The 27,475-nt window shown below is 32.3% G+C and overlaps 1 protein-coding gene across 3 annotated transcripts; it reads right to left on the bottom strand.

The window, feature by feature from the left end:
- Nucleotides 1-1,785: 1,785 nt before the first annotated feature.
- On the bottom strand, nucleotides 1,786-27,302 carry LOC114335079 (uncharacterized). 3 transcript variants are annotated; one of them, XM_050646404.1, is made up of 2 exons: nucleotides 27,131-27,302; nucleotides 1,786-2,269 (listed from the first exon to the last, which is right to left on the bottom strand). In XM_050646404.1, exons 1-2 carry the CDS (start codon nucleotides 27,264-27,266, stop codon nucleotides 1,932-1,934), a joined length of 474 nt encoding a protein of 157 aa, XP_050502361.1. In that variant the 5' UTR covers nucleotides 27,267-27,302; the 3' UTR covers nucleotides 1,786-1,931. The 3 variants fall into 3 exon arrangements, with proteins under 3 accessions (XP_050502361.1, XP_050502367.1, XP_050502374.1); XM_050646410.1 differs by lacking the exon at nucleotides 1,786-2,269 and adding an exon at nucleotides 2,498-3,296 and having other exon boundaries at nucleotides 27,131-27,280; XM_050646417.1 differs by lacking the exon at nucleotides 1,786-2,269 and adding an exon at nucleotides 2,520-3,296.
- Between the last annotated feature and the right edge of the window lie 173 nt (nucleotides 27,303-27,475).

Consider the following 27,475-nt stretch of genomic DNA (forward strand, 5'->3'; position numbering starts at 1 on the left):
TGTCTCCATTGTCACATTTTCTTTGCTGTTTTTATATCTTCCTGTCTCTGGACAAGCCATATCCCAGTCATGTCCCAGTCATATCCAGTCATGACAGTCTTTGCCTTTCCAGAAATCTTACAATATCGTACCCTTCCTAATTCATTAATTTCGTCGTTTCTCCAGACATTTTATGTGCTATCTTCCTCTTGCACCGGGCCGTATACTTTTTCTTTCTCTATTTTGTCATTACCTAGGTCTCATAACCATAGCTTATTACGGGTCTAATTAATGTTCTGTAGATAGTCATTTTATCTCTTTTGCATAATAATTTATGTAGATGTCATCAATCTTTTATTAGCATAGTATGTACGATTCCCACTGGAAATACGTGCATTCATTTCGCTACTTACGGAATTCTTCTAATTATTGATTTCCATATAAGATACGTGAAGGCATCCACATGTTCAATGGTATATAATAGTTGTCTACTGCGATATTATTTTTATTGTCAGGTGTTGTTTTGATGGTCAGGTAGGCACTTCGTTGTATACAATTTTGTGTCCATACATCTTCACATTTACTCTTAAGATATTCCCATTGATGTTTATTAATATTGAGACTCTCCTATCGGCTCTTTTTTACTTTGGAGACTTCAGTAAATATCTATCTATCTATTTTCGGGTACAATTGTGTTACAACAATTATTCAATTGTTAACAGCATCTTGCCGTATTCCCGTCATCCTTTGCCAAACCTCTCATCATTATGTCATTATATTTTATGTAATTTCCTATCATAAGTAGGTACCGCCTCCTTTTTGAAGTTATACTTCTTTATGCGCGTTGTGAGTAAATGTATAATTCATCAAAAGTCATAGTCCTGGGCGCAGCTGAAACGTTATAATATGTGCTCTGATTGGGTAATTACAATGACCTGTCAACAATTGTTCAATATGTCGGTTATTTTATTATTACGTCAATGGGTAAACAAATGTTCTGTATATTAGTTTTTATTGTTGTGAGGACACAGGCAAAAACGAGTTTATAATTGTAGTGACTTTTTATATAGTTTTTAAAAGCAACATGTAAATGTTTCAGTATTGTGAAGTAAAAATTTTCATAGGTACTTACCTATTTGGAAAATGTACCTACCTAGTAGATAATGCTTTGATTTACATAATTTGCTTACCAACAAAATTTCTACCAATCTCATCTAATATTTTGTTTTCTTACTCTATGTTTTGTTGTATTTTAATTCCACAAAATTCTAACTAATTTTATTAAATTCAGAACTGGCAAGCAGTAAAACGTTCAGTTGCCCCATCTTCCCACATGACAGATATGTGTAATTGGGTAAATGAGTAGAGGCTTCGATTACAAATCTAAGGGGCCCTAAAATGCGCGGGTTCGAATCCCAATGCAAGTTTTTATTTTTTTTATACATTTTATGATGGTAAATATATTTCTTATATATTTATTTTCAGAGAATGCGTATTTTGTTAAAATTTTTGCCAACAATTATTATTATTCAGAAATCATTTCCTTGTGGCATTTTTTTATTTTTTTTTTAATTTTTGGTGTTGTTTTAATAAACATTTTTGGAAAGTAGTAAGTATTAAAGTTAGTTTAATATTTAAATAAAATATAAATAAACGGTTTAAAGTAGAATATATCAATTCGGTTGAAATAATATAATAGAAGTATAACTTCTTACGTGCGTACAAAGTACACACACATTCTTTTTTTTTTGTTTGATATGATATTAACATGATGTAAAAGTAAACAGTAAATGCATAATTCAATAATAAACAACAAAAAACAAATTTATTAAAGAACTATCGATATCAACAGCAAAATAATACTGTGAAAGTTTTAAAAAATACATTAATAACAAATATGTTATGACTATGACTAGAATAAATTTAATATCCCATTAATTAATGCATCCTCCTTATTTCTTTCTCTTTTTTCGTTTAACATTCTGATAACTATTCTGGTTTGACGTTTTCATAATCGGATCATTTGAGTACATTCCTTCATTGTCAGGATGTCTCCCGTGATTGATGTTGATGGCATGACTATGGAGAGCACCTTCTGGATTCTGTCTGTTAAACAAGTAGTTCATGAACCAGAGGAAGATGCCAAGTTTTCCCAGGAACATGCTATTTATCATGGTTAGTTTCAGGAAAAACAGCATTACTGGGAGAAACAGCGTTTGCACGATGAAAGGCATCGCTAGTGTAGGCAGGATTTTTGTGAGAAGGTCGCTTTTCTCTGATTTCTTTCTACCTATAAAAAAACTTGCAGTTAAAAAAGTAAGTAGCAAATTTAAAAAGTAATGTCTAAATACCCAAAAATACCTTGAATAAGTACAATAAATAAAAATAAAAAAAGCAGAAACAGTATTTAGAACAAAAAACAAACGCGATTACTAACATAAAATATGCACAAAATCTAACCAATGTCCAATCTAGTATGTACCACCAATTTTTAAAATAAATATTGGTGGAAAGGAAGAACAGTAGGGGAGAATGGGGGAATGGGAACCACTTGTTATAAAAAACAAATTTTAGGTTATATAAAAAATCGGTCCAGGTTAAGAGCTAGTTTAAAATGTTAATTATCCTTCGCTATTATTATTGCGTCAATTTATTTAGTTATGTTAAAGTTATTATGAAATTACTAAAAATAGTGTTCGTAATAGGAACCACAATTTATTTTAAGGTTTATCTGTAATTTTTAATTTTCATAACAAAAATAGTAATAAATTGTTTTCAACACATTTTGTTTAAACAAAAGTCACAGCGATAATCTTTAGCTGTGTCATTCCCCGACCACAAGCTGTACAGCGATACCACAGTTCTGCCACTTTTCCCAGAATCATAATAGATAAAACATAAATCTGTTTCATCTTCATTATCCGAGTTATCATCACAAAGGTCTTTATCACTGACATTTTCTTCATCCGATGAGTCTTCAAAAACTTGACGTTTTACCCTTGATCGTTTATCAGTTTTATTTGTGGGTTTTTTGGCTTTCTTGTTTGTGTTTTTACTTTTGTTTTTATCGTTTGTGTTTTTACTTTTGTTTTTTTCAGTCTTTAATTGTTTTTCTTTTTTATCCTGCTTCTTTTGTTTTTTTTCTTCCAATACTCTTTTCATTGGTGTTACTGTAAGAATTGCAGAATGTTGTTTCGCTCTCGCCCTTTTCTTTGCAGTATGTGTTTCTGGTAACGGTGAAGATTTGTTAAGAATATCTTGGTAAATTTTCTAAACTCCACGAACCCTTTACAGTCTGCCTTTCGACTTCTCGGAATCTGCAAAAAAAAATATATTTTGAAGGTTATCGGGCAATCGGAGTCACTAATGGGGTAATGGGAGCCACTAAACGCCTAATGGTTCCCATTACCCGTTTTGTTTAGAAAATTTTAACCTATGAAAAAATTACCAAAACCAGGTGATTAAAAAAACAAATCATATGCAGTTATTCTTTAGGTAGTAAAGTTTAGTTTGCATAAAATGTTTTTAAGAAAAACATATTGGGACCAACTTACCGTGAATTTTGTAAACCACGTGTATTATTACGATTACTGCAAAAAGTCTACTATGCTCACACTCACACAAGAATCAAACAACACTGAATAAACATCTGCAACGATGTCGCTGCTTCTCTGCATTGTCGGTAACGTGTCGCCAGTGTCAGCAAGTATTTAAAAGCTCGTAATTTAAATAAAACTGGGTGGCTCTCATTACCCGATGGCTCCCATTCCCTCATTCTCCCCTATACCTGTGTAAGTCCCGTCTTTTCAGTTTCGGATAACTAGTTATTGGGAAGTTTATCTGACAGATTAGTATATAATCTGTCATAAACTTCCCGATAATCACTTATCCGAAGGTGAAAAGACCGGCCCTAAAAGGAATAAATGTTTAACATCGTATGTATAACGTAAATGGCCATCAAGTTATGGCCATACCATTCAAATATGCGGGAAAATAATTATTGATAGTCGGATACGTCAATAAACCAAATATCCAAAATTCCAGGATTTGGGATTCATAAGGATTCAAGGATTTAGATCAATAATATTAATAGAGGATCCGCTATAGGGTCGATCGGCACCGATATTAGTGGACATGTAATTTAGTATGTTAACAATTATAAAATAACAAGAATTAATTAATAATTAAAACATGATTTTTTATGAATTTAAAAAAGTTTTGTCTGTCAGAGCAGATGTTATTTTGGATTTTGGGGATCATCCTAAACAAAAAAAGGCTTATGTAATTTTTCTCTTAAGTTGATCGTTTTTGAGTTATAAATAAACAATTTAAAACTGGTAAAAGAACAAAAGATGACGATTTGGAAGGCTCAGAAACATAAGTAAACAATATCATTTTTAAAATTACGAAGTACCTTAATTCAAGTTCAAACATTCTGCTATCAGGGCCCGATAAGAATTTTGGACATGTTTTATTCTAAAATACATGTTTTAATTGTTAATTAGGAAGATTTCTTATAGGAAGGCGGGCGATAGGGCTGAATTGACAACTAAAAAACAATGTTTTAAAATTAAATTAGTCCAAAATACTTAAAATCCATAAGGAAAAATTGTCCTGTAAAATTAATCCATTAATTACAAAAATTGAAGAAAAAGATCTTCTGTGTAAAAGGTATACTAGTTTGAAAAGCCCAATAAAGGGCTACATTAAAATACAGAACGTTTTCGCTCTAAAGAGAGCATCATCAGTGTTCTAAGCAAGCTCTACATCTACATGCTAAGCCACCAAAAATACATGGGTTAAAACCCTTAAAATGCCGACCAAATGTCTTACATTGGCATATTATTTATTAAACCCTAGCGATGGGTGAAATTTAAAGGGTATACCTCAAGGCACCATATGACTATACCACAAGCATGTGGGTGGTTGAGTTGATTTCTCTGTCTTCACAAAGAGAAAGGTAAAAGCCAACAATAACAAAATACTTATCAAAAACTGATAAGTATGACATAGAATAAGGTTTGAACTTGAATTCGTAGTTTTAAAAATGATATTTATCTACTCTATCTCATATTATGTATAAGTTTTTAGTTTGTGAAAACTGTCATTATAGACAGTAGTGCGTGAAGGATTTAAAGTGTGTGTGAAGTAACAATGTATTTTAAATGAGATTTACTTTTTCGCACTGTTTTTGGCATACTTTCATATAATCAAATATCCTCAATTTTCGAGTTGTCATGGTGATGACATGAGAGCAATAAATTACAACAAAAGTTTTGACAGTTTTGTGGTTTGAAAGAAGTTAGAATTTTTAAATGTCAAAGTTCTAAAAATTGTAGAATAGAAATGAATTCCAGTGACGAAGAGTTACAGTTTTTTATTTGTTTATCGTAGATAAAATATTGTATGAAACTGTGCGTGAAGTACTTTTTGCGAACTTACGCGATGTATAGCACTCGCTCTCCTATTGCTCGTGCTCTAAACATCGCGTGCGTTTGCAAAAAGCATACTTCACGAACTGTATCATAAAGAATTATTTTTAACAAAATCAATGGGAAAGTCCCCGTAAAATTATTTTTCAGTTCTTTTTTCAGTTTTAAATTGTTTATAACTTGAAAACGATCAACTTAAAAGAAAAATTACATAAGATGTTTTTTGTTTAGAATGATCCAAAAAATTAAAAATAATAACTGCCCTGGCCGAAAAAACTTTTTTAAGTAGTTTTTGAATTATTAATCAATTATAATCATAACAAAATTACATCGGGCATTTCTTGTTTTTTTTTATAATTGTTAACATACTAAATTACATATCTAACAATTTTTATCCGTTAAACAGATCGATGCCGAAGACCTTATATCCTATCTTAGACTTTATATTTAATCTTCGCCATTAGACAAGGCGGAAACGGCGGGTTCGTTGGGCAAAATATTCCCATGAGATATTTTTGCATAATCACATTCGTGACACATCCCAGAATAAGATTCAAGAAGTCGCCCACGAGAAAAGTGGGCCAATTTTTTTTAATCAAATTGCAAAAATCAATATTTTTGGGCCGGACTTTTTTAGGTTTTCTGGACCATTCTGGACAAAAAAGGTCTCTTATAATTTTTCTCTAAAGTTGATCTTTTTCGAGTTATAAGGAAGTTAAAATTTGAAAAACGCGAAAATGGCAATTTTTAAGACTTAATAACTCGGTCAAAAATTATTATTTTGAAAGTCAGAAAGTGACTAAATCAAAGTTTAAAGTCTCCGTTACATGATCCTGAAGAAATCAGTGTCATTAATTTACTACTAAACTGTTATTTTTAATTAATAACAATGAGTGGTTACATCGTATTGACGCTGCTGTAAATGTGAGTGCGAATAAGATGCACAATTGGACTGCTGGAATGGCTTCTCTCTCGCACTCAGCATTTACAGCCCCGCACACGTGCATGGCGCTTATTATTATTACTTAAAAATAACAGCTTATTAATAAAATAATGACAAAAATTTCTTCAGGATCTTGTAGGGGGGGCTTTAAACTTTAATTTAGTCATATATTGACTTTCGTAATAATAACTTTTAACCGAGTTATTAAGCCTTGAAAATCGCCATTTTTCGTTTTTTTCAATTTTAAATTGCTTATAAGTCGAAAACGATCAACTTTAGAGAAAAATTATAAGAGACTTTTTTTGTCCAGAATGGTCCAAAAAATTAAAGAAAAAATTGTTCGGGCCAAAAATATTGATTCTTGCAATTTGATTAAAAAAAATTGGTAAAAAAATTGGCCCACTTTTCACGTGGGCGACTTCTTGAACCTTATTCTGGGATGTCTCACGAATGTGATTATGCAAAAAAAGATCATGGGAATATTATTCCCTTCGAACCCGCCGTTTTCGCCTTGTCTACATGAAATCAGCCGTAGTGTATCAGTGTGGGTTGACTAAAAGAAAACGATATAACGTATGTCCTAAAAGTTGTGGCACAAATTTTATTGGCTTTAATTAAAAAAAAACAAAACAATTCCAAGTTGCCTTTGGAAAAAAGTTTTTACTTCATCTACTGTCAGTTGAAATTTATTTATTTTGAAATTTTCGCTTTAAAATATCGTATAAATAAGAAATACGAAAAAGTAGCTTTTAGTAACATATAAACAGAATGGAGGAGAGCAGACTCGTTAAAAGGGCAAAAACGAATAACCCAGTAGGTAAAAGACCACAGGGTAGACCACCAAAACGAAGGCGAGAATTCTGGACTTCTATGTCCGGGGAAGACTTGATGGCAATAAACAGGCAGTACCCTACTAGTATGATCGATCATGCTAAAAGAAGAAGAAGAAGAAGAAGAAAGCAGCTACAAGTTGGTTGGGCGGGTAACCAAAGCTGAAATCTGTCGAATATTCCAGAATGAAAACATTTTAGCCCTTGGGCCCACATATAAAATTATTATTTATGACCACACCGTCGAAACTTTTTGTACTTGTTATTTGGGTGGAGTCGGACAAATTTGAAGCTTGGTGCATTATGGTAGTGGGGCGTTTGTCTGTCAATCTGTCACGAAGTTGTCAATTTTATGCAAGAAAAAAATTTATAACCACATTGGTCATTTTATTTTAATCAATGGTTTTTATCATATTAAAAGCAAAAACAATTTTGTCGGACAAAAGTAATGAGCTATATGACGCGTCGGACACGCTAAATATGTCAAATTTATGAAAATAATAAATTTATTACCACATGGCTAATTTTAACGGTATCTACCATAAAACCTTTTTAAAATAAGGTGGTAACCTTGTCAGACAATTTTCACGGGGCATATGCGCAGTCGGATGCGCCGAAGATGTCAATTTCCTGGAGTTTTTATATTTATTACCACAGATATAATTTTTATTTTATACTGTTTTTTTACATGTGTAATGCATATTGGATTACTTGTCGGACAAAAATAATGGGTCCAAAATTTTCAAAAAAATTTCCGAAAATTTCCCTCTTGTCGGATTTTTTTTTTTGAAAATTCGAGAAAAAACTACAGAACGGTGTTTGCTATTGTTCAAGGAGTATGTACACAAATTTTCAGATCAAAATTTTTCCAAAATTTTCCCACTTAGAAAATATTTTGGAAAATTTTGGGTACCACTCTACGTCACGCCCTTTTAAATGTTGTACTTAGTGTGTGTACCAATTTTCAGCTAAATCGATTCAAAAGTAACCGAGAAAAACTGTTTTAATGTTTTTTTGACAATGCCTCCTCTTAAGGACGTCGATAACCTAAAAGAATTAAGGTTTCTGTTCGTTTGCCCCAACATTTTTGTCAGACAATTACATTTTTTGTTTAAGAATATAATTACTTGTAACCTACTACTTAGTTTTGTCGGAAAAATGGTTGTGAAGATAAGGAATGCACGAACCCAGCATAGTTTAAAAGTGTAGTTTACTAATAAAAATTAAATTTTTTGTCCGACTTTCGATCTACCCCAATATTTTTGTCGGACACTTAGATTTTTTTATTAAGAATATAATTACTTATAACCTCCTATTTTTGTCGGAAAAATGGCTGTAAATAAAAAAATCCCAACAAATTGACATTTTCGGCGCATCCAACTACGCATAAGCCCCATGAAAATTGTCCGGCAATGTTACCACATTATTGTAAAAAGGTTTTATGGTAGATTCTGTGAAAATTAGCCATGTGGTAATAAATTTATTATTTTCATTAATTTTACGTATTTATCATGTCCGACGCGTCATATGACCCAATATTTTTGTCCGACAAAATTGTTTTCGCTGTTTATATGATAAAAACCAAGGGTTAAAATAAAATGACCAATGTGGTTATGAATTTTTTTCTTGCATAAAATTGACAACTTTGTGACAGCTTGACAGACAAACGCCCCACTACCATAATGCGCCAAGTTCCAAATTTGTCCGACTCCACCCAAATAACAAGTACAAAAGTCTCGACGGTGTGGTCATAAATAATAATTTTATATGTGGGCCCAAGGACTATTTCACGCAGAATCATTTATTCAGGGGTCACCAATTATATTTCCTGAGGGTCCGTTTCGACAACCTATGACACTTCGGGGGTCCTGAGTTAACACTACCTGTCTGGATGTTACAATTCGGTAAACAAATCAGAAGGGTGCAGTGCGAAATTTTTAGGCGGAAATTGTTTTTTTCTTCAAACGTCAAATAATGATGACATTACTTATCTAACTTGATCCTGTCAAAGTTTGATGTCTCCGCCGGCAACAGTTTTTTTTCCCATTTCTTTACGGCGGAGGGAAAAATGTTGTCATGGCAACAATATGAAACATGTCACAAAGCAACAATACAAATGTCATTAACAACAATTAAACATCATTTTTATTTATAGTAATATTAAAAGTACAATTAGTTAATGAGGCATTTTCAAAATTAAAACCGTGCAAAAATGTTCCCGACTCTTGATACGCATTGGTAATTGTTGATGATACTGATAGTCGAGCACAACTTTTAGCAATCATTCCCGATGTTGGCGAATCATGAGGGTTTAAAATTTTTTTGAGCATTATCGTTCTTATTTCTTATTGAATCCTCTATATATCCTTCGGCAACCGTGCTTGATTTCCAGCCCCCATGTCGTTTGAGGCATTCTAGATTTTGTTACGTTTGAAGAAAAAATAGTATACTTTATTCGGCAAAGAAGCGACTTTTCTTGACTTGCCCTCTATTACGCGCCTCACTTCGTTCGGCGCGTAATATCGGGCGCGTCAAGAAAAGTCATGCTTCTCCGCCTCATAAAGTAATATACTATTACCGGTTTTTTAATAAATCCAAAACATCACCTTTTTTGCTCCCGAAAATATGTTAGCATTTTTGGGTCATCTTAAACGAAAAAGAGTTTCTGTCATTTTTCTCAAAACTTGATAGATTTCAAGTTTTAAGCGATTTATAAACTGAAAAATGCGACAATAAGTATTTTCGAAGCTTGAAAATTCATGTGTACATTATTATTTTTGCCAAGTGCCTAAATTTCAGTTTAAACATTCAATTTCAAGATTCTGATGAGTTATCGGGGGTTATTTCAATTTCGACCGTATGTTTTTATTGGCGTATTTAATTAGCACATTGGCAATAATTAATTGAATAAATAAATAAATCATTAAGAAAAAATATGTTAAGAATAAATTATAAAATTTTAATAAATGTGAAGTATTTGTTGGTCATTTTTTGCATAAGTACGTACAATATGTATAATAAGTGCGACAGAAACGCACCATCAATTTCGATGTGCGGCGACTTTAAAGTCGAGTGGATTCGCTGATTCGCATAATTATCAATTAAAAAACAACGGTCTATATTGAAGTAAGTCCCGATTACTCGTTAGAATCTTAAAAATTTAATTTATAAATTTCAATTTAGGCACTTAGCAACCTGAAAACTAATAATTTACATATGAGTTTTCAAACCTCGAAAATGCGTAAGTTTTTTCACATTTTTCAGATTTTAAATCGCTTATAACTCGAAAACCATCAATTCTTGAAAAAAATGACAAGAAACAATTTTTTAAAATACAATTTTCGGGGCTAAAAGGTAATTTTGAATTTGTATAAAAATATTGTTTTGTCCGGCATCCCGGGCCCCTTCTGATTTGTTTAAGGGGATTTTTGAACAGGAATCCATAAAAAAAAACGAATCTGAATATTGTCATTCTTTACAAATTTATCAGTGAGAAAAATGACATTTTTTATAATGTACAACCTGTCTGAAGTTTAGACTGAGTTTGGTGCAACTGATTCTCATTGGCGAGTTGAGATATTCATCTGTTAGCTGAGATCTGTACCGATTTTTAATAAAGTGCATTCTTGATAAAGCGGCTTCGCACACATAAGTTGAGTCAAATATAATATACAATTTCATGGCCAAATATTTTCAAAATTGCCAAACGCTATATTCTGAATTTAATGACGGTCCGCACAAAAGTAGCTCACGGTCCGGATGCGGACCGCGGTTTGCTAATTGGTGACCCCTGATTTATATAACAACAACGGAGTGCGAGCAGGGAATACCATGTCTGAATCTACCAAAAAGTAGAAGACCACCATTTACTGCACAGAGGTCAGAGAGATTGGTGAGAAGAGCAAGAACCAGGTTGGAATGTCAACTAGGAGATTGGCTCGCTAATACAGATCTTCTAAGATTACAGTATCGTTGGAATTGAGGAGGAATGGTCTGAAAATATTGAAAGAGGTATAAGCGCTTAAAATACTCTCAAGCGCAACTATTTCACATATAAGATGCTGGCATTAATAATTGGCAACGGGATTGATTTCATGTAATCGAATGAACTATCTTTTAGTAAAGTCGTCCCAGGAACGCAACTCATAAATATTGGCGATATCATTTTAAAGTCTTCTACTTTAAAATGTATAATATACGTCTGAATTGCCAATATAAATGAGTCAGATTAAATAAATTATTAGAAGAATTTTTTTACTTAGCAACAACATGTTTGTTTTATTTTAATAGTATTTTGTATTTTGACAACGAAACCCGATTTGGGCTTCGAAACGTTAATAAATTCATTTTTTAGTAAAATTGTGGCTTATTTCCCATAAAAAATACGTAAATATTTATTAGTTTTCTCAGGATTCGAAAAAAATGAATCCCCATTTGAATAGCATTGCAGCCGAAAATACGTACCCATCCTCTAAAGAATATTTTTTTCGATCAAATACTTACTTTTTGAGTTATTTGCAACCATCTGAAAACGTGTTTTTTTTTGTTAAACAATAAACATTTTCACTCGTAAATAACTTAAAAAGTACTGACTTGACCACTTCGGTGGTGACACTGAAAATTACACGGTATCGCCGTATTTCTCATTCATTTAGTTGGCTATTACACATATAGTCGGTTCGCTAAACTCAGACACAATAATTGGTTAGATATTTTAGTACCGTATACCGGGGTTATTCCGGACGATTTTTTCAGTTTTTTAGCTATATTTTGACAACTGTTGAAACTAGCTTTTACCAATAATATAATTTTGATAGGTCTCTATACAAGCTTTAAATTTTATAAAAGAAAGTTTACCCTCCTCTCTTGGGGGAGGGGTTTTTTAATTTTAAAGGGCTGTCCAGAATAACCCCATAAAGCGGGGATATTCTAGACACTATGGAAATAACGCTACTATTAAAGTTAATTCTCTTACAGGGCTTCTCTGGACAAATAATTTTTTTTTATATATATATTTTTATAAACGAAACATATTTTTTCAAATAAAAAACAGTGTTTATTTCAGAAAAAATACATAAGTATCCTAATAATAATAATACAAACATTGGTAACTACTAAGTCAAAAACATTATTTAAACAATGTTTAAAACTGTGTGTGTGTGTGTTTATGTTTTATTGGCACTGGTTTAAGCAACCAACTGGCCAGTCAATGTGTTTTGAATTCTCTCTTTTACAAAATATATGCTTAGTATCTAAATTTAAAACTATTAGTACTACTGTTTTTTTTACTCTGTTTTTTTTATTATTTTTTTTTATTATATTTTTTAACATTTTTTTTATTACATTTTTTATTTTTTTTTTTAGTTTTTTTTTTTTTTTTTTTTTTTTGTATATTTTTTTATCGCGCTAAGACCTAAACCCGATTCAACCTCGCGGAGGTTTAGATCCTAGTAACTTTTTATTTTATTTAATTATTTTTTTTTTTTTTATTTTTTTTTTCTTTTTTTCTCAGAGCTTTAATTTTAAACAATTAACATGGTTGTACAAAATTTTATAAACATCTAGATTGTTTGATTGTAAAAGGTATATAAGATTAAAAGGAAATTGTACATTAACTTGAACTAGATTGGCAAAAAAGTTTGATATTTCAATAAAATGTAAAGGACATTCTAATAGCATATGTTGTAGATCAGCTAGCTCTCCACATAAACATTCATCATTATCTACAAGTCCTATTTCTCTTTTGTAGACTGGAGTCAGACAGTGATTACTTCTTATTCGACAAATAGTTTTGATAAAGCCTTTGTTGGAAACTTGATTAAACCATGTCTTGATGGGAAGTGTAGGCTGGATTTTTTTGTAATAATTTCCTTTGTCTGAATTATTGTATTGTTCCTGCCATTTCGTCCGATTGATAGATCTCATAATAGAAATTATGTCTCCCATAGGAAGTTGATAAGTATGCAGAGTGGATTCCTTCGTTGTTGCTTTTTTAGCCAGATCATCTACTATTTCGTTGTTTTTTATACCAATGTGTGCTTTTATCCAACACAATATTATATTTTTGCCCGATTTCAAAGCTTCACTGTTCATTGCTATGATGTCACTGATGATATAATTTTCTGCAAAATTATGTACATTATATTTCAATGTCTTTACAATGCTTTGGCAGTCTGTAAATATAACATAATTTAGTTCTTTTTGATTAATACATATTTTGTACGCTTCTTTGATTGCAATGAGTTCAGCTGTGAAAATTGTCATTTTATCAGGTAATCTGTTGTTTATTTTTATACTTTTTTGTGGGTAATATATAGCATATCCAACTTTTCCTTCCATTTTTGAACCATCCGTATATAATTTCTGATAACTCCCCCAGTTTTTTTGTACACACTGAAGGTGGTCTATTTTAGTAAGGAAGTCTGTCGCACGAATATTACTTAAATGACAGTTAACTGGAGATAAATAATCTTCATAATTTAGCTTTCGAGACGAGCTTTGTTCAATTTGGTGTATGTCGCCAATGGAATTAGAAACGTTGAGGAAGCTTTCCACAACTAAAAGCAGTTTCTTTTTTTCCCAGTAATAATGAGTTAGGTATGAGGTGGTTAAATGAACAATTTTATTTAATAGCAGTTTATCGTTAACCGCTGTTTTAACTATAAATTTCTCACTTAGGTATTCCCTGCGTAATGAAAGTGGAGGTTCATTAAGCTCACATTCCATGACCAATATAGGTGTGCTACGAAGATAACCAGTGCATAGCCTAAGTGCCTTATTTTTGATCCTCTCGATTTTTTGGAGTACAGAGTTTGATGCTGAGCCATAAAAAATAGATCCATAGTCTAAGATTGATCTTATCAAATTTCTGTATAGTAATATTGATATGTTTGGATCAGCTCCCCAGTTACTGACACTTACAGTCTTCATGATATTCATTGCATTTTCCATTCTTCGTAATATGTAATTTGTGTGTTCTTTCCAATTTAATTTGGAGTCTAAAAATACGCCAAGAAATTTTATTGAAGTTTTATAAGGAATACTAGTATTATCAAATTGTAGATGGCTTTGAGGAACATATCGTTTTTTAGTAAAGGTAACAATGGTTGATTTACCCTCTGATATTGTTAAGTTATTATCGGTAGCCCATTTTTTTATAATATTCAATGTCGATTTAAGGTAGTTATTACATCTATCTATTGACTTATTTTCTGCATATATCGCAACATCATCAGCGTACTGTAGGATTTTTATGTGTTGAGGAAGTTTAGTTTCTAAGTCAGCAGTATACAGTATATATAATATAGGACTTAGGATGCTACCCTGAGGTAGTCCCAAAGATGTGTATCGGGAGTTAGATTGATCTCCATTTAATCTAACGTGAACTGCTCGATTAATGTATAAGTTAATGATGTTCCATGTTACTATCTCGGGTATTCCTATTTCCAACATTTTCGCGTATAGTATGTGAAGATCAACGTTGTCGTAAGCCCCTTTTATATCTAAGAACAAAGCACTAACTGCTTTCTTATAAGTAAAGGAACTATAAATGTCTATTAAAAAGTGGCAGAGGCTATCTTGTGTGGATTTACCTTTTCTAAAACCAAACTGACTTCTTGGTAATAGGTCGTTCTTTTCTAGCCAAAATTCCAGACGGTTTTTAATAAGTCTCTCATATGTTTTTAGTATACAGGAAGCCAGACCGATTGGACGGTAAGAATCCCAATTCTTTGATGATTTTCCTGGTTTTAAAACCGGGATAATAGTGTAAACGTGCCAATCGTCAGGAATCTTTATGCGGCGCATCCAAATTTCATTATATATATTTAGTAGTGCAGCCTTACCAATTCTTGAAAGATTTGATAGCATCGAGTAATGGATATTATCGGCACCTGGTGCTGAATTTGAGTTTTTCTTCAACGCAAAGTTTAGTTCAGTGGCAGAAAATGGTTTGACTAGGAAACGGATTGGTTCTGGATAGTCGTACAGAGCATTTAGTTGTAAATCAGGAATTACTAATTCTGCAGACGGCGGTGTGATATTTTGATGGAACTCTTCTATCCACGAAGCTTCCGACAGAATAACAGGGACTTTGTTCTTTGTTTTTCTATTTTTTATTCGGTTAACTTTTGACCATACATCTTTAATAGGGACTGACCTATTTAGGGATCCGACATAATCTCTCCAGCTATTTCTTTTAGTTTGTTTAGTGATCTTCTTGACATGTGCATCATCTTTTTTATACTTAAGTAGGTTTTCATGGTTTGGATTTTCTTTGAATATACAAAAACTTTCCTGTCTTCTTCTGACTGCTTCTTCACATTCTAAATCCCACCAGTATTTTCCTCTGGAAGTCGGTTTTTTTATTTTAAATTTGGGGATGCAGTAGGATGCAGTTGTATTTATATTGTGCAAAATTTGTTCATAAGAATTTATATCTTTAAATTGAGAGAATACATCTTCCGAATACTGTTCATATAATTTCCAGTCGGCATTCTTTAAATTCCACTTTTGTGAATATGGATTATATGTATGAGTTGGTTGATCCTCTAACTCTACTCTTATAGGTGTATGGTCTGAACCAAATAGGTCTTGAAGTGTTTTCCAAGTGATCAGGTGGTTTAAGTCAGGAGTACAAATGGTCAGGTCTATTGCCGATTTCGAGAAGTTCCTAAAGAAAGTAGGAGAGCCATCATTTTTGAATATTAAATTATTATCGTCTATACAGTCCATCAAGATTTTACCTTTCATATCTGTTTGGTTGTCTAGGCCCCAGGCAATGTGGTGAGCATTAAGGTCACCTCCTATTATAAATGGTCTTTCTATAGATGTTATGAAATTGTTCCATTGTTGTAACAATAACTTGGTTCCTGGGGGAACATACATAGATATAAATGTGACAGTATATGACTTAAACTTTATTTTTATTGCTACTTTATTGACGTTTATTAAATCTACTTTCATGGTGACTTCCTCGTAATATAGGTTTGAATTTATTAAAATTGCTGAGCCACCGCCAACAGTTACTGAAAAGCGGTCGTCTCTGACAATATTGTACCCGTGAAAGTTATAATACTTTTCTGGTTTAAATCTAGTTTCTGATAATAATGCGATATCAACTTTCTGGTCTTCTAATAGGTGGATAAGGTTTTCTCTATTAGAGTTAGCCGATCTACAATTCCATTGACAAATTACCAATCTATTCATTATTATATAAGAGAGAACTTAAAACTGATTGAATTGAATTTACTAGAACTGATTTTTCTGGAATTTCAAAATTTTTGTGATTTATATTAGAGATAATACTTGTAACTATATTTGATATTAATTCTGTTAATTCTTTTGATGGTTCATGTATTTTAGATCCTTGTTCTGGATTAAATGTAGATTGATACGAAGAAGAGGTGATAATACCACCAGGTCTGTTGGACATGGGGTTTAACTTTATTATTTTTTGATGTTCCATTGTTACTTGGTCTGGTGAGGAAGAGATAGGTCGTTTGTATTTTGGTGGTTTTATTATTGTATATCTATTTGAAACTGAAGGTAGAGCGAACTGATTGGAAGATGTTTGAGACGTGGACAATTGAGTAAAGGAATATGAAGAGGATGGTGCATTCATATTTGGAGTTTGATGAGAATTTATTGAGGAATTATTGGCTGCTATAGATGCATAAGTTATCTTAGGAAAGAGTTTAATTGTTTCCTTAAAAGATAAGCTGTTTTCAGACATATAATGTTTTATTTTCTTTTGGCGATCAAATTCTGGGCATATCTCCCATTCATTAGTGAAGTGTTCACCTTCACAGGATAGACATTTTTTGTTAAACGATGATAAAGGACAAGAATCGGAAAGGTGAGATTCATGACACTTAAAACAGCGAGGATTACTTTTACACTGCTTACTCATGTGCCCATACCTATAGCAGTGGTAACATATAATTACCTTTTGCTGGTATTTTTCAACAGTGTGTAAGACATGATTAATTACTACATACTTTGGTATATTCTGGCATTTAAAAGACACAATAACTGATTTTGTTGGATTAAATATTACTTTGTCATCTGCTACTATTTTTCTTGTTATTCGTTTCACATACTCAACCGAGAATTTGCAATGGTGATCAAATTCCTTTATTCTATTTTTAAGATATTCTTCCGATATATCTGAATCTATATCCCTTACTACACCTAGTTTAAACAATTGAAATTTTGGAATGTATGCGGTCAGATTTTTTTGAATAAGGAATTTGGAAGTAACTAAAGCATTTGCGCTACTATAATTTTTAAATGAGACCCTAACTCGGTTGCGTCCGATTGAGTCAATTTTTTTTATATAATTGTCAATTTCTGGATGTAACGTAAATAGGATCTCGCCTATTTTAACAGCGTTTAATTTTCCTGTAAAATTTAAACTGGAGTTTTCAATGAAAATGTAAAAAGGTCCTAAATCAATTTTTTCGTATAAATAAACAGGCCTGGTTTTTTCTGGTTGATCTGAGTTTACTAAAGTATTTTGTTTTTCATTAATATTGTTAAGATTAATACCACTACTTATCTTATTTTGAGGCTGGTTGGGTAGAAATCCATTTAAATCTTGTAAATCACAGCTACTATCCATCGAATTCTCAATATCAGGCGGTTCGCCTCCACTAGATGACTCCATAGAGGAGTTTTCAAGTAACGTTTAACTTATGAACACTTTCAAAATGTAAACTAAATAAGGAAAAGTTTAACAAAACTAAACAAACTAAATTAGAACGGTATAAATCAAATAATCCGCCAAAAATTAATATTTTTCGGAGAGATTTCCAAATTTAAATTAACTTTGACAATTATTTTGACGTATATGAATGTTTAAAACTAATAGGAACTTGGGTTACCTAACGTGTAAAAAATAATACTTTAATACCTAATACAAAACTTGCTAAAAAACTAAAAAAGAAATTATTGCCAATTAAAGGCTGATAAATCGTCGTCAGGAAAATTATAAAACAGTCTTTTTCCTGTTCCAGTTGTTTTCGGTTTTCTCAGTTTTTTTTTAATCACATCATCTCCAACATTATCTTTATCTTCTTCTGAGGATTTAATAAAATAGTCAGATTTAGTGGATTTTTTTAGGAACTCCACCTCATAAGGGGTATCATAGGTGTCCCAAAAGCCAACAATTTTTCCAATAAAGTGACACGGAATACTCTTTCTTGTGTATTCAACAACCACCCAGTCATTTACGGAAAAATTTTCGGCTCTATGTTTTCTTTAAAATTTATTAATGGAATTTCGTCGTCGCTGCTGTCTGATACATGCTGCTCTGGTCTATTTTGATATTGTGAAAAAGTTGGTAGATCACTGCCAAAACTCTCCGGACTTTCGCCACCTTCATCGGGTTTGAATGAACTGTCCGATTCTTCATCAGTGGATGGTGGCATCATAACTTTTGCTTTTTTGGCTGGGTTTTTTGGTTTAGCGAATTTTTTTCGTTTTTGAACTTTTGAAGATACCGGCGTAATGTCTTCAGCTGATACGCTTTTGCCAGGTTCTACGGCGATTTTTTTTCTCCTCTGTTTTTGCTGGTCCTGTGAAGCGGAATCGTAGCGCATTTCTTTGAGCATATCTACGACAGCTTCCGAAATTATACGAGCTGGCGAACCAGTCTCGTTTTGCTCAGGAGGTAATCTTTCCTTTGGTTCGGATGGATTAAAAGGAAAGAGGCCAGTCTTGCGAAAACCAGAAATTAGATTTTGCGAGGCCGATTGATTTTCGTCTAGTTTATTCCTAAGTTGTTTTAGTAGCTTAGGAAATACATCTTTAGACAAAGATGCCATTTTTCGCCCCTCTGTTTTTTTCCAGTGCGTAAGTATTTGCCTCCAATATTTTTTAAGAGGGGCGTAAAATGCCACATCCAGAGGCTGCATCAGGTGGGTGGAGTTGCTGGGCAGACATACAAAAGCAATATCCATTTCTTGACACTTCTTCAGCACCTCTGATGAGAAATGCGATGACAAATTGTCCCCAACTATAATCTGTAAGAAATAAGACGCAGTTTTAAAAAAATAAAGCAACAAGCATACAGACCTTTTTTCCTTCCTTTTTTCTAAAAAATGGAACAACAATTGTAAAGAACCAGTCCTCGAAGCAGGCGGCATCGAACCACCCACTCTTCGAACGGTTGTATCGTGCTCCAACCGGACCTCCCTGTGTCCAACTGTCCTACATATGGTCTGCCTTATAAACCGTGTATTCTGGTAGAAGCTGTCCATCTGCGGTCCCAGCGAACATTAAACTAATTGCAGTTTTTGTCGAATTTACTACCCGTTCCGGGTACTTGCAGCCTCTTTTAAAAATAAATTTTTTCGCACCAGGATTATCAGTTAAATTGGTCTCATCATAGTTGAGAATTAGGGAAGGATCTATGCCCTTAAACACATCTTTAGCATTATTAAAAAATACATCCAAGTTTTCCTTATTCACTTTTGCTCGTTTTGTAGATATATTTGCTGACAGGCGGTTGGAGATTCTGCCTCTGTGCCGTTTTAAAAAGTTTGAACCCCAATCGGGGCCAGGAGTGTTGTTTGTGAATCTGCGTTCGACGCGCCTCATTTTATCCAGGAATGACTTAACCAGCAGGCGTAAGTCTAACAGATCAAAAGGAAAACCCCAGGCGGATAATGTGTTCAAATGATCAATGATCAGGGTTTCTTCCTCCATTGTCAAAGCGCATGGCCTTCCTGCTACACTAAACGTATTCTTGTTAGAAGCTCTTAAATAGAGAGTAAATCGAGGAACTTTATATCTTGTTGCTGCCTCTCTGTAAGTTAAATTCCCACACTGAATCTCTCTTAGGGCGTCCTGCATGTTTGTTTCGGTGTAGCTATTATACGGCGTATAGTTTTGGCCGTTGCGACTGTGATGAAGAGTCTTTTTGTACTCTCGAACCATTTTTCCACTGAAAAATTAAAAAAAAACTTTTAGTAAGGGGCTATTCTGGACTACGGGGCAATTCTGGACAGTCAAAAAATGCCTGTCCAGAATGGCCCCGGTTGACAAATATACTTATAACTTTTTTTTGGCTAGAACAAAAAACACAACCTCAAGGGTCAATAATAACAAGCCATGTAACATTTTGTTAAGGTGAAAAACATTACCATTACTTACTTGGAAATGAGTGCAGCACAGAAAGCTTGACCGCTATATTTTTTTAACGGTTTTTCCACGAAATTTTGTTTGCGCGCCAAAAGGTGAAAATGCCCAGCGCGGACCTTCCAACAGTTATCAACCAACTGGCTGAACTTCTCGCGAAAAGTTGTGAAAATCACGCCACCCGCAAGTGCAGGCTTTCGGCGCGGTTGCCACGTTTACCTGAGAAAACGCGTTGTCCAGAATTACCCTGCATGTCCGGATTAACCCCGTTATACGGTAGGTAATTTTTTTGTTTTTTTGGCCAATTTTGCCAAAATTGGCAAAATTACTAACTACTTAAGTAATTATTAACTATTTATTAATTATTTTTTGCCAATTTTACCAAATTGGCAAAATTATCTACTTAATAAAATCACTAGCCAGCTGTGTCTGAATTTAGCGAACCGACTATATAAGTTTTTGTTACACATGTCGTATGTAGTAATTTTTTAAGGGGAGCCCATTTCCAATTATGCGGGGGAGCCACGACGGATTTTGTTACGCCACTGCATCCAAAAGAAACTTTTTATTTTTTCTAAGAAACTTTCGGCCCTCTGTCATAACGTAATCTTTCATTCTGCGTTTAAATTTTTCAAAAATACTTAGTTTTCCCAGGATTCTAAAAAAAAAATAATACATTTCAAACACATTGAAAATTTTGACATGCGACAATTTGCGCCTTTCCCCTTAAGTACTGAGTGGTAATTTATGATATCTAATCAGTATTTAAATAAATATTTTCATTAAAAAAATCCGATAAATATTTTGTGCAAGAACTTTTAGGACACACGTTATGAAACACTCATTTTTTTATTGTTATTAAAAATTAAATGAATGCATATGGGTGTACTAAGTAAATAACGATATACAGTATTTCTCATGATCATCTTTCAGTGCGTCACAGTTTTTCGATTTCTTTCTAACGCATTAAATTGTATGTGACAGAAAAAAAGACACGTCGGTGATTACATTTCGTCGGTGATATTTTTATAACATTTCTTCTAGTTATTCTAGTTGTCGATAGATGGCACCATAATAAAAAAATATTTTTTTTTAATTAGATCATAATATTACAAATATAATCTGTATAATTTATAAGACTATACAAATCAAAGAAAATACCATTTTATAAATGCAAGAAACACATTTGATTTGTTTTTATTCCAAATTGAAAATAAAATGTGACAACTGTCAGATTTAACTAAAATGTCATGTCAGAATAAATGTCATAAATGTGTATTATCACGGACTTACCCTTTTTCCTATCATTTGTTACGCACTGAAAAATGATCATGAAAAGGACAATACCTACAGTTGAGTCCGCGAGTCTTTACCCGTGCGTCATCACTTAAAGCATACGAAATAAGTCGGAAATCTATTTCACGCAACAACAACTGACAGAAAGTGGCTACTGTTCCGATTACGGGTTTTATTATAAAATTTGACGTTATCAAATATATAGAATGTCAAATGTAAGTTTTGCTTCAAAATTTTTGCGCAGAATTACAGCTACATTTGAAGTAGCTTAATAAATTCTTTTATTATTATTGATTAATAAATAAATAAGCAATTTATAAAAAAATCCAATAACATATTTTATTTTTGTTATTTTATTTACTTTGACGGAAATCATAACACAGTCATTTCTTTACTGTGTGAATGACGTTAGTTTTGTATGTTTTAAATATTAATTGCCTAAATATAATTATTTACCTTAAAATTTCAAAGCCCAATATAAAATTAGTTCTGAAAACAACTGTTTGTGTAATATAAAGAAACTTCAAAACGCAAAAATTCGACAAAAACCGCAAAAAGTTCAACTGACTGACAGCCACAAAATTAAACAAATCAGAAACGTCAAACAAATTGTGCTTAAAATATGAAAACATACCGAATCGTCTTTTTTTGTACCTATCTCTTTTCAATGCACTGAGTCTAGATGGTTCATAAAAATAACATGTGTTGTTACTTAATAACAAACGGCAGCTGGTTTGTCATGAGTTTCATGCATGGAAGAGAATGATGCTAGATAAAAAGTATGTGTTTTATCTCGCCAGGTATTAATGACGCACGGGTAAAGACTCGCGGACTCAACTGTACGTTGAGTCCGCGAGTCTTTACCCGTGCGTCATCATTTAAAGCATACGAAATAAGTCGGAAATCTATTTCACGCAACAACAACTGACAGAAAGTGGCTACTGTTCCGATTACGGGTTTTATTATAAAATTTGACGTTATCAAATATATAGAATGTCAAATGTAAGTTTTGCTTCAAAATTTTTGTGCAGAATTACAGCTACATTTGAAGTAGCTTAATAGTTTTTTTTTATTATTATTGATTAATAAATAAATAAACAATTTATAAAAAAATTCAATAACATATTTTATTTTTGTTATTTTATTCACTTTGACGGAAATCTAAACACATTCATTTCTTTACTGTGTGAATGACGTTAGCTTTGTATCTTTTACATATTAATTGCCAAAATATAATTATTTACCTTAAAATTTCAAAGCCCAATATAAAATTATTTGTGAAAACAACTGTTTGTGTAATATAAAGAAACTTCAAAACGCAAAAATTCGACAAAAACCGCAAAAAATTCAACTGACTGACAGCCACAAAATTAAACAAAGCAGAAACGTCAAACAAATTGTGCTTAAAATATGAAAACATACCTAATCGTCTTTTTTTTATACCTATCTCTTTTCAATGCACTGAGTCTAGATGGTTCATAAAAATAACATGTGTTTTTACTTAATAACAAACGTCAGCTGGCTTGTCATGAGTTTCATGCGTGGAAGAGAATGATGCTATTATAGATAAAAAGTATGTGTTTTATCTCGCCAGGTATTAATGACGCACGGGTAAAGACTCGCGGACTCAACTGTACATAGGTTTACTAAATGCATAACGGTCAGACAACATAAAACCTCTAACATTAACTTTTAACAACTGTGTTAATGTACAAAAGAAAGTTTTATTAAAGTCATTAGCACAAATTTGCATTTTTCTTTGAACACTAAGGTTGTTTAGATAGTCATCATTTGTCTGCAGAGGTAAAGGAAATTATATTAAGTACTATGTACTACGTATATGGTGCGATTTCAACTAAAGAATAAGTAAGGTATGTCAAATAATAAGTAAAAGCTAAAATGTCTAGGTAATGCACAGCTTTTCTTTAATCCCTTTGAGAAATAAATTTAAACAATTCATGAAAAATAAAAACCAATTGGTAATCGCGTATTTTTTAATATAACTCAAACAATATAAATTAACTTTAAAATTATAGTGAAGTCAATGGAGTTTTTACTTCTGGAAAAAATCAGACAAGATACTTAGTACTTTTTATAGTTTCATTAAGAAATGTATAATAAATAACATATCAAAAAGTTCTACTCCGAAAGTGGGTGCTTAATTTTTTATTAAACAAAAACTGCGAAATTAGTTGTTTTTTGAATTACCTACGAAAACATAAATTTTAGAAAAAAACTTACCTGACCATTGAAAATTTCAGAAAAGTTTACACAAAAAACCTTATATAAAGATCTTTCTAAAATTAAATCTACAGCTTCTATGATACAGCTTATAAAGTTTAAGTCACCCCTCTCACGAACATTAACGCACTGTATGGCATCGTTTGGCGAAGCGAGCGCTAGAGTTAAATTAACATAATTTTTTGACTAATTGATCAAATTAAATTTTACAAATTGAAAATTAAAGAAAAACATTAAAGCTATTTTACAGTTATAATTCAAAGAAAAAAATTAAGTACAGTGTGGGCGGAAAGTGGGACTTCCATGAATTTTGTTTAAAAATGATTTTAAAAGTGTTACTAATACAATTTTACCTATAAAACTCAAACATTTGGACAACTTACCTTTCAAGCATTGTTCTAATCGATGTTTCATTAGAAAAAAATCTCTTGATTAATAGCAAGCTAAAAAATTGTTAATAGCTTAACAAATTAGTTATATTCTTATATTCATAAACCATAAAACGTTCTGATCATAAAAATGCAATAAGGGTTGGTAGATTGCCTTGTCGGCAATGTCGGCATCAATATCAATAGGCAAATTAGTTAGACACCACTCCGAAGGATTAACAAGAGGTAAGGCTGACTAATAATAATAGACATTGTCACGTTTTGTCATAATATTGATTCAAAATGAACTTTAATAGTTAGTTAATGAATTTAATAGTTAGGTAGATTTTGATGCCGTTTTCTGCAAAGATAAAATATTGTTTGCTCGTTTTAATTTTCAGATCTGTGATTTTTAAATTAGTTCAATTAATCTATCATTTAGTCGTTTTATTAAATTTCTTAAAAACTTATTTTTCTTTACTAAGTAATCGTTTCATTATTATCATGAGTTACAAATATTTAAGTGGCAGTGAAACACGAAAAAAAAAACAAAAATTAAGAGATAGTGAAAATAAATTATGCGATGAAGGGCGAGTTGCAATCAAAGAAAATGATGACTCCACTTTTGATTTTCAAGCGACTTCACCTGGTACAAGTACATTTCCGTCATCTGCTATAGAAAACAACAATGTAACTCTTTTCCTAGCAATATAGGGGATTGGCCAAAACATTTAAATCTTAAATGTCAACAATATTTTATAAATAAAGAACCAAATCAAAATATTGATAAAATTGGTGAGTGTGTTACACAATTAGATAACAATAAAACCAGACATTTGCAAAGTGCGATTTTTTATAAAACAAAAGCTAATGGGGAAAATTTTCTTCGCGTGTGGTTAGTGTACAATCCTAAATGTAGCCGTGTTTATTGTTACGTTTGTAAACTGTTTTATGCGAAAATTGTTCTTCTAACTTCCGATGGGTATAATGACTGAAAAAATACCAATAGGACAGTTATTCAACATGAGCGATCTGCTAAGCATATTTCCTCAATTGGTACGTTATACAAGAGAAGTAGTACAGCAGGAAAATTGTAACATTAATGAAAAAAAAATATTTAGAAGAAAAGGAACATTGAAAAAATGTTCTTGTGCGTCCTTGTGACGCACAAATTTGAATATGTGTGTCCTTTTTTTTCAAAATCCTGAAAAAACTAGTTAATATTTTTAAAAATTTTTAAAGCAGAATGAACGACTAAATTATTACCGAGGGCCGAAAGTCCCTTAGAATAAATAAAAAAAAATGTTTTGAATGAGACATTTGAAATTAAAAATCACACTAAAATTTCTCTTTTTTTTCAACCCTGTAACTCATTAAATAGACATTAAAGAAGTTTTCAGGGACTTTCGGCCCTCGGAAATAACGTAATCTTTCATTCTGCGTTTAAATCTTTTAAAAATACTTATTAGTTTTCTCAGGATTCGAAAAAAATTAAGGCATTTAAAATGCATTGAAGCCGAAATTTGCGCCTATTCCCTTAAATGTTGGGAAAAATTGCTCTATTAATTTCTTTTTAAGAGAATCTCGTCGTTTGATTAAATATATCAACCCCACCGTTATACAAGGTTTTATTTTTGCTATTTTTTTTTTTATTTAAGCCTTTTACCTCCCTAGGGGTTTGTATGTAATTATTTAACTTATTTATAAATGTGTCATACATAATACATGCAATTTGAGAATCTATTTTGTTCATTTCTTAAAAGTTGTTTTAGTTTTACGATATTAAGGTTTTTAATTATGACTGGAGATTTAGATGTAGAAAATTTTTGAGTTTCATTATTTATAAAAACAGCTGAAATAAATTGATCAGTCATGTCAGTATGAAAAACGATAGGATTAATATTAATTTACTGTTTTAAATTAGTTTGAGTTTTTATAAATATGATGATTTATATCTAATGTTTATTAAAAAGTTTTGATATACAGTGTGTGTTTTTATTGGGAGGGGGGCCCACATCCTAACTGGAACCAGGGCCCGCGGATCTATCGGTACGCTACTGACAGTGGGCATGTTTTCTCTCTTCCATGGACAGCGTTCCTGTTGTTCTTCACTGTAATCCCTGCAGTTTTCATCAGGGAAGCAGTCCAAATGTGAGCTGAGAAGTGCATCTTTATAGAAATATGTGCGTCAAGAGCATTGAAGTTCTAAATGAGTTCTTTTATAGTACACATATAGTCCTAGATACAGGAAACACGGATACTTGGTGTAACCACCTTGTAGATCCAATGTGCAAGATACATTTTACGTACAAACGGTGTTATTTTTGATATCCGATCTGATATTGTAACTTTGCCGCAAATGTAGCAAAACTGTTCGGGATGGTTCTTGCAGTTTCGATTCATTGTGTAAGGGACACTCAAGTTCTGAAACCAAACAACCTGTAAGGCTGGAGCTCAGTGTGACAAGCATTCCTCATTCCTCACCTACCACCATCACCCTCTTACATAGTTGCCATATTTTTCCTTATCCACTATTGCTAACTGTTGCCGTTAATGACATGTGACTAGTGTTAGAAAAGTTCATTTTCTACGAATGAAATTTACATTCATTTTCTAAACCAAGAAATTCGGTGATTAATGAACGTATCAACCTTAAATAGAAAGAACATGAGAAGAGTAAAATAAAAAGAACACGGCAAAGTGTGGATAAAACTAACCAAAAGAGAAAAATAAATTACTTACTGGACACGTTGCTATTTTAAGTTAAACGACATCATTATCTAGTTAATTTTGTCATTTACTTAACAATGTTTTAATAACTCTCGTAATTCATACAATGCATCATGCATCCAATTATCTTCAGGCAAAAATCTTTCCTAATTAAAAAATCTAGCAAATTACCTTCCACATTGTAGTCATGCAACAGTTCTTCATTTTGAATGATCTCACAAACCACTGTCACGCACATCAGAAGAAACGTCGTATAAACTACGAGAACTACATTATTCATACATTTATCAATAATTCGCGTATTCATCCTCAGCGGTGCAGTAGCAACACCTTTCAGTTCTGTTACCGAGTGCAAAACTAACCAATCCTTCTTGCTACAATTAACTCCTGCAAAAATGCAATAAACTTAGTCCAGTAGAGTTAGTGGCTAGTGAGGAAATAAATTCAGATCAGTGTCCAAAAAGAAAAGTACACTAGAAAAGTACTAAGTATTTCCTACCATATATTGTTAATATA

The sequence above is a fragment of the Diabrotica virgifera genome, chromosome 1 (genome assembly GCF_917563875.1).
Source record: "Diabrotica virgifera virgifera chromosome 1, PGI_DIABVI_V3a".
Classification (NCBI taxonomy): Eukaryota; Metazoa; Arthropoda; class Insecta; order Coleoptera; family Chrysomelidae; genus Diabrotica; species Diabrotica virgifera.

Bases quoted from the DNA above. Each gene is read 5' to 3' on its own strand.
- LOC114335079 (XM_050646404.1), bottom strand. From the start codon at position 27,266: ATGAATACGCGAATTATTGATAAATGTATGAATAATGTAGTTCTCGTA. The intron at 2,270-27,130 runs GTAATTTGCTAG...GTTTTTTTATAG, and splicing joins GCATGACTACAATGTGGAAG to GTAGAAAGAAATCAGAGAAA.